The sequence below is a fragment of the Crinia signifera genome, chromosome 12, assembly GCF_055691185.1.
Source record: "Crinia signifera chromosome 12, ASM5569118v1, whole genome shotgun sequence".
Taxonomy (NCBI): Eukaryota; Metazoa; Chordata; class Amphibia; order Anura; family Myobatrachidae; genus Crinia; species Crinia signifera.
Window position 1 is genome coordinate 9070883 of NC_139228.1, and position 13682 is coordinate 9084564.

Sequence of the window (13682 nt, forward strand, 5' to 3'; positions counted from 1 at the left end):
CCGCTAATTAGAAAATGTGCAAATTGAATGAATGTGTACATTATACATAGCACATGTGCGATGGGAAATAGCGCCAGAAAATCCATATGGATGGTAAACACAATGTGACTGACAAAAAGCCGGCATAGGGGGGTGGCCACCTGACCTTTCCTGGGTGTGTCCAGGCATTTTGACGAGCGTCTGTGACATCTGCACTAAACCCTCCCACCCTGCCTCGCACATACGTACTTATGGCAAATACGGCTGGGTCGGGAATTACACGTGGATCTGCGAGTGGATAGTGATCCGTGATCCATTGGCCATTTTCTCACAATTTACCAAGAGACATCTTCTCCTTGCAGTCCACTGCGATCTCTCACATCAAAGATCCATGCTGAATTTTGGGATCAGTTTATTATTAATGTATATTATCATACATTCTAAGCAAAAATATAGTCAATAAAATGAAAAACTACAACACAGCAAATAGATGCTTGGAAAACTTCTTATACGTTATTTTAAATTAATCTATTGAATTATTTTGAAGGCCACAGCATGCAATTATCAAGAGCAGGTCATAGACCGGAGGTATGAGCCCTACAAACAGCAATACAGTATATGACAAATAGTCAGACGTAACACACATCGGGTAATGTGCACGGGCAATGGTCCGTGCAGAAGGGAATACGTCCTGACCATTGCAAGGATTGCCTGTCACTTAGATGAATTTGGGCAGTGGTTCCCAACCATGGTGCACAAGGCACACTAACGATATGGCTAATTTTGGCCCTTCATGAATGTTCTTCATTATATTGCACAGTGTGTACACTATGCCCAATGAAAGATATGCCCTTCTGTGGGCACACCTCACCCCTGCCGTCACTTCCCCCTGCCAGCATTGTCAAGTGGGTGTTCACCATCAAGTGGTGTGTAAGGGCCATAACAAACTTTGCTTAAAGGATATGCATACTTGTGCACAGATCTAATTAATATGTTAATTAGTTTAATTTAACATCTGTGCACAAGCATGGATATCACTACAGCCTGGACCGTTCACATGCCTTGCGGACCATGGTTGGGAAACGTTGGATTAGGGTTTTCAGCTTGTCCAAAATATGAAGGCCATGATGACTGCTACAATGGTGGCAGCAGTAGATATGTCACAAATGTTTAGGACCATACACAAAATAATCAACAGGATGATCCCTATAAACCACCACGCCTTGGCAGTCACGCCAGATGGGCCTTTTCTTTCATTACTCAACTTAACATTGGTTGGGTGTTCTGCTTCCCGTGGACACATGAGAGAATCGGAGGTTTCTGCGACAGACTCCTGTCCCCTAAGTATGTTATCTGCACTTCCGCCCGCTCCACTGTCACGGCTAACTTCTGACCCAGGAAGAGACGAGGTCAGCTCATCAGGCATTGGGTCATTTGAAAAATTGAGATCGTTCTCCAACCCAGCAGAATTTTTGTTGTCACCTGGAGATCCATCCCTTCCTAATTCACTACGATCGAGGATATTGTGTACTGTTCGCCTATTGCCACAAACTCCTGTCTGCAAGTCAGTAATGTTTTCTATCATTGAATCAGCGTTCCTCATATCAGATGTCTTTGGTATATCAACGTTATAGTCCCGTTCTGAATAATTAAAAATGCCATTCGTTGATGTTTTAGTTTCTGATGCATCTGATTCAGTTACAGGAATACCCACTGCAGTAAAAGTATAACTAGGACTATGGGCTGTTGGCCACCCACCACCTTCAACAGCTGTCAGTGAATTTTCTTGAGAATCAGTATTACTGACCTCTGTTGTTCCCTCAGCTCTTGGATAACTGACATTGCTAGCGTCTGGAGCTGTGGAAGACTTAGGGTCATCACAAATAATGTTGAGGGCATCCCTATTATTATATGAACTGACGGTGTTACCATCTGAAGACTTAAGAGAAACACCAGATACATTGACAGTGTCTACGGAGTTGTCCTGGGTGACCTCTATCTTCTCATCTTCATCATCTGTAATAGTATTCTTGCATCCATCCGCAACGGATTTTGCAGTCAGAGCTGCCAAGACAGCCACTAAAATAGCAAAGGCGCATATCGCTTCTCCACCAACTGAAAGAGATTCTACAGAGGACCACTTTTCCAACATTTCTTTTTTAAACCACTTCCGGAAGATCTCCCCTTGGCACTTCTCGCTGCAGACAAATCTTACGGCGAAGTTAGACAGTTTGTCTATTATCATCTTCTTCTGATTTTCTTCCTTCAGGAAAAGTCGTGTGTCCTCTCTATACTCGGAGACCTTCTGTAATATACAAAGAAGATGTAACGTCAAACCACGTAGCTGTATCAAGGTTATATTATATACAGTATTAAGATTTGTTCTATTGTAGGTAAATAAATATGGAAGGCATCCATGTCAGAGACCCAGAAGACCGACATCAGGAACACAAGAGTGAAGCTGACTGCTTATATTATGACCTCCGATAGGCCTTCATAATCCCAATGGTGGAGTATGCTTAAGATGGTTCTTCTGGGATCCTACAGAAACCTAGACCTGAGTAATCCATACCTGCTTCATACCCCTCTCGGCCACCATGGGGTCTATAATAAAACTACATGTCTCATGTACAAGATACTTTTGGACTTAAAGCAGGCATGTCCAACGTTGGCCCTCCAGATGTTGTGAAACTACACATCCCAGCATGCTTTGCCACAGTTTTGCTAATAGAGAATGCTAAAACTATTGCAAAGCATGCTGGGATGTGTAGTTTCACAACATCTGGAGGGCCAACGTTGGACATGCCTGACAAAGTGTTGTCAGAAGAACATACACATAAAGCAGGTTATAGTAATCCAGGCCCAGTGGGTACGGCGGCCTTGGCTACCTGATGGATGACCCATCTGTGTGGCCTACAGAGGGAAGCTATGAAAAACTTGTAGTATAAATTTACCAGCAAATGCTCCACAAAAGCCGGAAGATGGAACACGGAGGCCATGTCATGTGACTCCTGCAGGCTTTGCAGAAACTGTATCTGTAAAACAAAGATGATGAATTGTGTGAAACATTGAAGTGTGCGAGTACAGTACCTATATACAGCGTGGTGGTAGACTCCTATTTTATATTCCACCGTATTGTTTCATTGGCTGCTGCAAACTCACTTTCACTTGCAGGGGTTGCTAGGTAACCACATATGGCAGGGGGGTGACTTTGTTGTCACCCCCCCTCTCCACGCCCTGCCATTATCAGCACCTTACATATTAAATCGAGATAAACTCATCGCTGCTGGTGTGCTTGGCGACTCAGGACTATACTAGAACTGACAATGCGCCACCAACACCCGCTTTCCAGCCCATCAAGTCGAAATGTGGAGGTGGTCTTAGGAGTTCCTCAGCTGCCACCTCCATTAAGAACAAGGATGTCCTCCTCATAGGCATCCTAAGTTTTGTGATTTGGGCTGCACAACTACTGTGACTTTTTATTTCTTCTTTTCGTTACACTTAATTTTCTCCAGATTCCCCCCTTGTGCTCCCTTATGTGCTGCCAGACCCCTCCAGCTGCCCCTTATGTGCCACAGACCCCTCCAGCTGCCCCTTATGTGCCCTGAAACTCCTTCCGGCTGCCCCTTATGTGCCCTCAGACTCCTTCCGGCTGCCCCTTATGTGCCCTCAAACTCCTTCCGGCTGCCCCTTATGTGCCCTCAGACTCCTTCCGGCTGCTCCTTATGTGCTGCCAGACCCTTTCAGCTGCCCTTATGTGCCGCCAGACCCCTGGAGGTTCCCCTTATGTGCCATCAGACCCCCTCCAGCTGCCCCTTATGTGCCACCAGACCCTTCCACATATGGATATTGTTGGTGTGACACGTTCTTATCGCTATTGTCTTACCTCACTGTCCGTGTTAGAGAATGACAACACTTTATGACACATTCCGAATATGAGGTTCTCTCCGAGCTCTGTAACTTTTGTGCCACCAGATGCCTGTTGGATTGTATAGAAATTAATTATTGTTACCATCGGACGCATTCTATTTTCAGTTCCTTATGTTTTAGCACCGCTTTAAAGAAGATTTATTAGGGACCAGAGTATGTAAAATCCAGGTCTCTCCACCGCTGGGCCTCAGAACGGATGCACAATGAAGACTGACTGCAATAAATCCACTGGCATAACTAAGCTCTACCCCACAGCACCCAATCAGATGCTCGTTTTTATTTCCTAAAATCCCAAATCAGCAAAGACAGAATTTGATTGGTTGATTTAAGCGTGTTTTACACAATATAAAAAAAAAAACAGTTGGGGGCATAAATAGGATATGGCAGAATTTTGGAAGTGCCTCATTTCCCCCCCAAGATCAAGTTCATGTCCAAAGCTACAGTACTGTATACCCCCCCCCCCCCCCTTCATGCTGTTGGGTGGGTGGTTCAAGTGACAAATAACCAAATTTGTTCCCCCGGTTGTAATTTACACTTGCCGGCAGATATGTTATGTTATCAGTAAGCTTTTGCAGGCTCTCGGGGCCTTATTCTGGTTCACTCTTAGAGGCAAATTCCTTCTCAAATGTTCAAAACCATGTGTACTGCAGGTGGGGTAGATGTAACTTGTGCAGAGGGAGTTAGATTTGGGTGGGGTTTTTCTTCAAAGTGAGATCTATATTGCAGTGTAGAAATAAAGCAGCCAGTATTTTCCCTGCACAGAAACAAAATAACTCGCCCAAATCTAATTCTATCTGCACCCGTTACATCTGTCCCCCTGCAGTGCACATGGTATTTTCCATCTAAAAAGGAATTTGCCTCTAAGAGTGAACTAGAATAAGGCCCTCTGTGTGGAATGTTCTCCTGACTCACTGATCTACCCTTAGAATAAACTCAGTTATTGCCCCAGACTACTTACCCAGTTATCCGGACAGGGGTTTCTAAATATCACTTGCACTCTCTTCCCCAGGTGTGTCACCGTCAGCAGCTCAGCCGCCACATCAAACGCCTGGATTATCCGCTTCACCTGGAGACATAGAAGGTGGGTTTCATGTCATTACAATTTCCAACTCATGGTCAAAATTACTATGATATTTCCATGAATTGTTCCTTGAGGGGAAAATGTTCTATGTGAATAGTTTTTAAAGGCCAAATCTGAAGTCACATTGAAAGGTCTGTTTCCTGAAATGACACTCCAAAATTAAATTGATAAAAGACCTTACACCTCCACGTCTGAAGCCACATACCTGCTCTTTCTGATCCTCCTGCTTGTCTTCTACATCATAGTGCAAGTTCTCCAAAGTTCCAACAGAGGCTGCTAGTTTAGCTGCCATCAAAGCTACCAGGGTGCCAACCACGAGGCCTGTCTCATTGGTACCTATGCAGGACAATGTGACCTGTTCATTCAGGATCTTGTAGAGCTTATTAGTGTAGTCACTGCTGATTACGCGGTCTTTGGGGAGGCAGAGGAACAGAGAAGCCACCCTGCAAATCTCTCTTAGAGCGTCTTCTTGCTTTGGTTTTGGGCCCCAAAGTAATTCCAGGGCATCCCGATACCTTTTGGAAGCCTGGTGATTTAAGAAGTTGACACATGTTAAGACCCATTATGGCTGCCACCATTATGTGCCCATTAAAGTATCATTTATTTACAGGTTCTTTTACAGGTTCTTATATAGCGCAGCAGATTCCGTTGCGCTTTACAATAGTATCATGGTGATGTCACCAGTTACTACAAATTCAGTAAAATAACCTCATTATCGTCAATGTTGGTCCCAGTCTACTCACCAAGCAGGTATCAGCAAAGCCAGTCAAATTAAAGTATGAGGAGAGACGGGCGATTTCGGGGGGGCTGAGCAGCAGACGCACCTGGGATAGAGAAAGGAGATCTGATCAACACGTAGGGGGAGATGCATCAAGGCATGGAGAGAGAGAAACTGGACAAGTTCTTGGCCAAATTCTATGAAGAAACAGGAGTTGATTGGTTGCCCAAAGCAACCGATCTCTCTCCAAGTCTTGATACATGTCTCCACTATCTCGCCACCACCAATCAGTGGAGATACTTTTTTGAGGTATCTCCTAAATCAGAGTTAATTGTACAATCCTCACCTCCCACTTATTCCCAGTTTTATCAGTTACTGCAAAGACCTTGGTAGAAACACCGTACTGGAAAGAACTCTTCTCTTCAGAAGCTTTCCTGGAACCGAGACTCTACAAATAAAACACATGCACTGTATGTATTATGGGGAGCAGGGGTGTGTGTAGGCACAGAGCTATGACGGGGGTGGAAGGTAGGCGGTGGTGGCAGGGCTGGAATGGGTGGAGGGGTGTCGGGGTTTGGGATAATTGAGGTGGGCCTCTCACCTTCTGTGTAGTTGGGATGTCTCCGCCATGCTGACGAAGGTGTACATTACTTTCCTGAGTGGTGATGATACAGAGGCGATCCTTATTGCTCCAGGGAAATGTCGGCGTCACCTCCTGTTTTTCCACAGAGTTCTCGCTCTGTAACTCGTAGACAATGACTTCGGGAGCCATCTGTAGTGGCAGAAGTAGGGGGAAACCTTAGACATAGCTCAAAGCCTATTCAATCATATATAGAGTACATCAATGGGAGTTCTATTGAAAATGGAATGTTGTCCATAGCAACCAGATTCTATCTATTATCTTCTAAAAGATGCTAAATAAAATATTATTGGTTGCTATGGACAACATCCCATCTTCAATTTACCTCTAAATTTCAGCAGTAGCTAAACAGAGATGGGGGGTAAGGGGGTGGAGGTGGGGGGATTCTAGTTGAATAAGATGGGAATTCAGGTGCCGTTTTCATACCTGTTCTTAATTGGACAAATTCGGCCTTGTTCCTGTAACCCGGGAACAAATGGCTTTGGTGAGTTTCACACTTGCCGGCCGGTTTGCTCGTGGAGTAGAGGGGGGGGGGGGCTGGAGCAGGGCATCCCCATAAAAATGCTGGGTGTTCCCTTGCAGATGCAGGCCTGGCAATGCCTGCTTGGGGCGGGCAGCTGACATCACATGACAGTAGCTTCTGTCCCAAAATCGGAGGACAGCGTGTAAATGAACAGTCGGATCAGGTTGAGCAGTCATCGAATGGGGGGCCAGCGTTCAGCCGGGTGGGGTTTGCCTGTTTGCTGGCGATTACATGCAGCATAGTGCACATGGGCTGAATCAGGCCTTGAGTTGGGTGTGAGGTTTACAGAGGTAAAAGCATTGTGTACCCTTGGAGGGTTCTGCCGATAACATTGTGGCTGCCGTGTACATTACTGTCCGTTTCAGTAACTGTACTGTATACCGTACACATGCACCCAGTTTCATAGTAACAGTACCGTATACATGCTCCAGTATCATAGTAACTGTACTGTATACCGTGTACAAGCTCCCAGTATCATAGTAACAGTACTGTATACCGTATACATGCTCCCAGTATCATAGTAACAGTACTGTATACCGTATACATGCTCCCAGTATCATAGTAACTGTACTGTATACCGTATACATGCTCCCAGTATCATAGTAACAGTACTGTATACCGTATACATGCTCCCAGTATCATAGTAACAGTACTGTATACATGCTCCCAGTATCATAGTAACTGTACACCGTATACATGCTCCCAGTATCATAGTAACAGTACTGTATACTGTATACATGCTCCCAGTATCATATTAACTGTACTGTATACCGTATACATGCTCCCAGTATCATAGTAACTGTACTGTATACCGTGTACATGCTGCCAGTATCATAGTAACAGTACTGTATACCGTATACATGCTCCCAGTATCATAGTAACTGTACTGTATACCGTGTACATGCTCCCAGTATCATAGTAACAGTACTGTATACTGTGTACATGCTCCCAGTATCTAGTAACTGTACCGTGTACATGCTGACAGTATCATAGTAACTGTACTGTATATTGTGTACATGCTCCCAGTATCATAGTAACTGTACTGTATACCGTGTACATGCTCCCAGTATCATAGTAACTGTACTGTATACCATGTACATGCTCCCAGTATCAAAGTAACAGTACTGTATATCGTGTACTTACTCCCAGTATCATAGTAACTGTACTGTGTACATGCTCCCAGTATCATAGTAACTGTACTGTATATTGTGTACATGCTCCCAGTATCATAGTAACTGTACTGTATATTGTGTACATGCTCCCAGTATCATAGTAACTGTACCGTATACCGTGTACATGCTCCCAGTATCATAGTAACTGTACCGTATACCGTGTACATGCTCCCAGTATCATAGTGACTGTACCGTATACCGTGTACATGCTCCCAGTATCATAGTGACTGTACCGTATACCGTGTACATGCTCCCAGTATCATAGTTACTGTACCGTATACCGTGTACATGCTCCTAGTATCATAGTGACTGTACCGTATACCGTGTACATGCTCCCAGTATCATAGTGACTGTACCGTATACATGCTCCCAGTATCATAGTTACTGTACCGTATACCGTGTACATGCTCCCAGTATCATAGTTACTGTACCGTATTCCGTGTACATGCTCCCAGTATCATAGGAACTGTACCGTATACCGTGTACATGCTCCCAGTATCATAGTAACTGTACTGTATCATAGTAACTGTACATGCTCCCAGTATCATAGTAACTGTACCGTATACCGTGTACATGCTCCCAGTATCATAGTAACTGTACCTTATACCGTGTACATGCTCCCAGTATCATAGTGACTGTACCGTATACCGTGTACATGCTCCCAGTATCATAGTGACTGTACCGTATACATGCTCCCAGTATCATAGTTACTGTACCGTATACCGTGTACATGCTCCCAGTATCATAGTTACTGTACCGTATTCCGTGTACATGCTCCCAGTATCATAGTAACTGTACCGTATACCGTGTACATGCTCCCAGTATCATAGTAACTGTACCTTATACCGTATACATGCTCCCAGTATCATAGTAACAGTACTGTATACCGTATACATGCTCCCAGTATCATAGTAACAGTACTGTATACCGTGTACATGCTCCCAGTATCATAGTAACTGTACCGTATACCGTATCCATGCTCCCAGTATCATAGTAACTGTACCGTATACCGTGTACATGCTCCCAGTATCATAGTAACTGTACCGTATACCGTGTACATGCTCCCAGTATCATAGTGACTGTACCGTATACCGTGTACATGCTCCCAGTATCATAGTGACTGTACCGTATACCGTGTACATGCTCCCAGTATCATAGTTACTGTACCGTATACCGTGTACATGCTCCTAGTATCATAGTGACTGTACCGTATACCGTGTACATGCTCCCAGTATCATAGTGACTGTACCGTATACATGCTCCCAGTATCATAGTTACTGTACCGTATACCGTGTACATGCTCCCAGTATCATAGTGACTGTACCGTATACCGTGTACATGCTCCCAGTATCATAGTGACTGTACCGTATACATGCTCCCAGTATCATAGTTACTGTACCGTATACCGTGTACATGCTCCCAGTATCATAGTTACTGTACCGTATACCGTATCCATGCTCCCAGTATCATAGTAACTGTACCGTATACCGTGTACATGCTCCCAGTATCATAGTAACTGTACCTTATACCGTATACATGCTCCCAGTATCATAGTAACAGTACTGTATACCGTATACATGCTCCCAGTATCATAGTAACAGTACTGTATACCGTGTGCATGCTCCCAGTATCATAGTAACTGTACCGTATACCGTGTGCATGCTCCCAGTATCATAGTAACAGTACTGTATACCGTATACATGCTCCCAGTATCATAGTAACTGTACTGTATACCGTGTGCATACACCCAGTATCATAGTAACAGTACTGTATACCGTGTACAAGCTCCCAGTATCATAGTAACTGTACCGTATACCGTGTACATGCTCCCAGTATCATAGTAACTGTACCTTATACCGTATACATGCTCCCAGTATCATAGTAACAGTACTGTATACCGTATACATGCTCCCAGTATCATAGTATAGTACTGTATACCGTGTACATGCTCCCAGTATCATAGTAACTGAGTGAGTTATTCAGATCTGGCTGCAGATATGCGCAGTGACCGATTATGGAACGACCCAAACAGCGATAAAATCCAGCGTCTTTTCCAATCACGCCCGTTTGCAAGTGGGTTGACAGGAAGCCGGCGTTTGTGGGTGTCACCCGGCCGTTCAGGAAGTGTGATGTCAGCCTCAATCAGCCTGATGCGGTCGCACTGGCCGAGTATGTTCTGGGTTAAGCACAGACTGTGACGATCATGCGATGCTGAGCGCGCTGCGTACGGATTAGCAGCCAGTCGCCGCTCAGCAGGATTTTCACAAACAAGATTGCGGGGCTCTGTGATGTCGACCAGCATAGATCAGGTCTGAATAACCCCCTGATTTCGGCTGTCCCTGTAACCAGCATACATGCACATATATAACCACTACACAGCCCATGGTACACGTATGACAGCTATAAGCTTACATAACATATATAAGTGCTGAGGCTGCCCTGTACTTACCTCTCGCTCACAGCTTGCTGGAAAGTTTGGAGAGAGGAAAATGAGAGAGAAAACAAAGTTGGCTTTTGTACCCAGCCCCAATTTACTTTCTCTTTCACTTCCCAGAGACGGCCACTCCTTTAACCCCTACACCACCAAGTGAGACACTTCTGGAGGGGATACATACAGATGACCCGTGTGGGAATGGCACAGTGGTCAGTACAACGACTCTGGCATCACCCCACCCTCGCAGCCTAACCTTTAAGGTGGCCATACACCACTGTGATGTATGGCAGCAATGTATGGTGGAGCATTACAGTGGAAAGCGGGACAGTATGGATGTATGCCCGAGAGGGGTGTCAAACACATCCGATTTTGTCCGATTTCTCTGCTCAATACATTGGGATTGGGTGAAGTCGCTCTAAATCGGACTAGTATATGGGGCATTTAGTCTCCCCCTAGACCAGGCATTCCCACCCACGGTCCTCAAGGCGCACCAAGCGTTTATGTTTTAGTGGTATCCAGGCTTGAGCACAGGTGACTTAATTAGTACCTGAGTGATTGTGATTAATCCAGCTGTGCTGAAGCCTGGATATCAGTAAAAGCTGCATTGTTGGTGTGCCTTGAGGACCGTGGTTGGGAATGGCTGCCCTAGAGCCTCATAGGAACCCTCCCCCAGACTAACGCCATCGCGCCCCCCATACTTACATTTGGGATTCCAGCACATCCTGATGGATGTCAGCATTCCGGTGCTGGTCTCCTGGCAGTAGTTGGGATGCCCGCGTCAGTATTTTGGCTGCTGTCATCCCATCCGCCGGGATACTGAATGCATTCCTTGAGATAACGCATAAGCCACGGCCCCTAGTGTTCCTGCTGGTGTGGGACTACACGTCCCAGTGGGCAGAACTAGCTTTGCCACATGCTTTCCCAATCCTTCTAGTATACAGGTAATTACAGGGCTGCTGATCTGGTCATTACCTGTAGGTTCCGCTACCAGGTGCAATGCTCTGCACACACAGGGGTACATTTACTACAGCTTCTAAAAATGAAAAGAGGTGGCGTTGCCCTTAGCAACTAATCAGATTCTGTCATTTTTCTACTGCATCCTAGGAAATGAAAGAATTTGATTGGTTGCTATGGGCAACGTCACCTCTTTTCATTTTTAAAAGCTGTAGTAAATTCCCCCCCGACATTATGGGATGAGTGGCAGCCACACAAGCGTCTGTAGCACCGGCTGACGCTCTGAAAGCGCAGTTACCGCCTGATTCCAATCCATTCGGCATGTTCGCACCGGGGACCAATGTTTATGCCCTCTGCCCGGGTCATGGCTGTCATGATACCCTGCTCAATGCTGTCGAGGAAGACAGCATTGACATACCCTCCAACATGACCCATTCCATTAGGTACAAAATGCTCTGTTCCTGGACTTCCCTGTCAGTGGCAGTTACAGATGTGAGCCTGCAGCACAGTCCAATATTCAAAGAGGGGAGCCACACCAGCTGCCATCCCAAACATCACTGAGAGTTTATGTGACCCCCCCTCTTTGAATATTGGACTGTGCTGTAGGCTCACATCTGTAACTGTCACTGGCAGGGAAGTCCAGGAACAGAGCATTTTGTACCTAATGGGATGGGTCATGTTGGAGGGTATGCATTGAATAGGACCATCGGGGGATGGTCGCCGGTGAGGGGGGGGGGGGGGATATTTTGCTGGTCAGTGACCATTGAATGATTTTGGCCCCGTACACAACCCTGCGAATGGCTGTTTATGCAAAACATCCATCTGCAAAGTGCCGGGGATGTTCGGAGTGCGGCAGGCATTCACACGCCCACCGGGTGGCGTTAGAAGGCTCGCTAAGCTTAGCGACCCAACCAGAATCACCCCCTTAGTACAGCCGGTCCCAGGGCCCGGGGGGTTCCTCTGGTGTGGATCGTTAGGATGACAGTGTCTAAATCATGGGTCTTCAAACTGTGGCCCTCCAGATGTTGTGAAACTACAAATCCCAGCATGCCTTTCCACAGTTTTACTATAAGGGAGTGTTAAAACTGCGGCAAGGCATGCTGGGATTTGTAGTTTCACAACATCTGGAGGGCCACAGTTTGAAGACCCATGGTCTAAATCAACATTTATTACGTCGACCGCTGTTGGTCAACAGGAAGTCAGTTGACATAGTCAAAAGTTTGACACACTTTGGTGTCACTCGCGCTGAGGGTGACTGGTGCAGAACGAACCCGCCTAGTGACCCCGCTGCTTGTGCTGTCAGCTGCTCTCTGACTGTAACATATTATGGGGCTCATTTACCATCAGTATTTGCAGTTTGTAACTGGAACAGATCATTTTTCTGGGCGTTGCCTGAGATATTCAGCTTCACCCGTATGTATCCCAGATCCCTCCGATCTCTCCCAACAGCAGCTGCTGCAGCCCCCATAGGTTTCTATAGGGATACGTTGCTACCAGATTAGTCACTGAGTGCACGGGAAGGAAGGCTGTCCCTGTAACCAGCATACATTATATAACTATTATACAGCCCATGGTACACGTACTGTATGACAGCTATAATCTTACCATAACATATAGTGCTGAGGCTGCCCTGTACTTACCTCTCGCTCACCGCTTACTGGAACGTTTGGAGAAATAAAATGCAAAAACAAAGTTGGCTTTTGTACCCAGCCCCAGTTTACTTTCTCTTTCACTTCCCAGAGACGGCCACTCCTTTAACCCCTACACCACCAAGTGAGACACTTCTGGAGGTTACAATGCATAGGGCACAAGTACACGAACTGTAGCGTTCCTGCTGGTGTGGGACTACAAGTCCCAATGGGCAGAACTAGTTTAGGTTCTTTGTCCCAAGTTTTCATGATCCACTTTGTAGGTAAGATTGTGGGGGTAATTAGGGGTATTGTCTTTCCATAAGGTGGGGGGGGGGGGGGGGGGGGGTCAGGGGGGTCAGTTCTCTTGGGCCTTCCTGTTGCTGACATGTATGTAATACTTCTTTGTAGTACTTCTTACATTTTTAGCTAATGGTTTTGTGCATGGGAGTGGGGTAGTGCTGCAGCTTAACCTGTCTGCCAATGTGACAATGATTAATGGTGCTGAGGCTCATTGAGTGCACAAGTGTGCAGTGCATTACTGGGAGTTGCATGAGGCCTTGCACAAGAGGTCAGAGGCTTGTGCTGAACTCTGATTGGTGGAGCTCATCACATGCTTTTCA

At 45.8% G+C, this 13682-nt stretch overlaps 2 protein-coding genes across 4 annotated transcripts in view; one reads left to right on the forward strand and one right to left on the reverse strand.

Annotated features, from left to right (window-relative positions):
- The window catches only part of LYSMD1 (LysM domain containing 1), a 146687-nt gene that overhangs the window by 21747 nt on the left and 111258 nt on the right, over nucleotides 1–13682 (forward strand). For all 3 annotated transcript variants that reach the window (XM_083166495.1, XM_083166493.1, XM_083166494.1), the window contains exon 2: nucleotides 4919–4990. The gene's annotated coding sequence lies outside the window, so the exon portion shown is untranslated. The remainder of the gene's footprint in view (nucleotides 1–4918; nucleotides 4991–13682) is intronic.
- On the reverse strand, nucleotides 375–10587 carry LOC146049843 (uncharacterized). Its single transcript, XM_083166488.1, has 9 exons — nucleotides 10493–10587; nucleotides 6310–6480; nucleotides 6055–6156; nucleotides 5734–5814; nucleotides 5196–5516; nucleotides 4868–4975; nucleotides 3866–3958; nucleotides 2934–3014; nucleotides 375–2284 (listed from the first exon to the last, which is right to left on the reverse strand). Exons 2-9 carry the CDS (start codon nucleotides 6478–6480, stop codon nucleotides 1079–1081), a joined length of 2163 nt encoding a protein of 720 aa, XP_083022614.1. The 5' UTR covers nucleotides 10493–10587; the 3' UTR covers nucleotides 375–1078.

What these genes read in the sequence shown, in the direction of transcription:
- LOC146049843 (XM_083166488.1), bottom strand. Translation starts at nt 6,480, where the DNA reads ATGGCTCCCGAAGTCATTGTCTACGAGTTACAGAGCGAGAACTCTGTG. An exon ending in ACCCCTGTCCGGATAACTGG is followed by an intron (nt 3,959 to 4,867) that starts GTAAGTAGTCTG and finishes ACAATCCAACAG; the next exon opens with GCATCTGGTGGCACAAAAGT. An exon ending in TCTCTAACACGGACAGTGAG is followed by an intron (nt 3,015 to 3,865) that starts GTAAGACAATAG and finishes TTTGTTTTACAG; the next exon opens with ATACAGTTTCTGCAAAGCCT.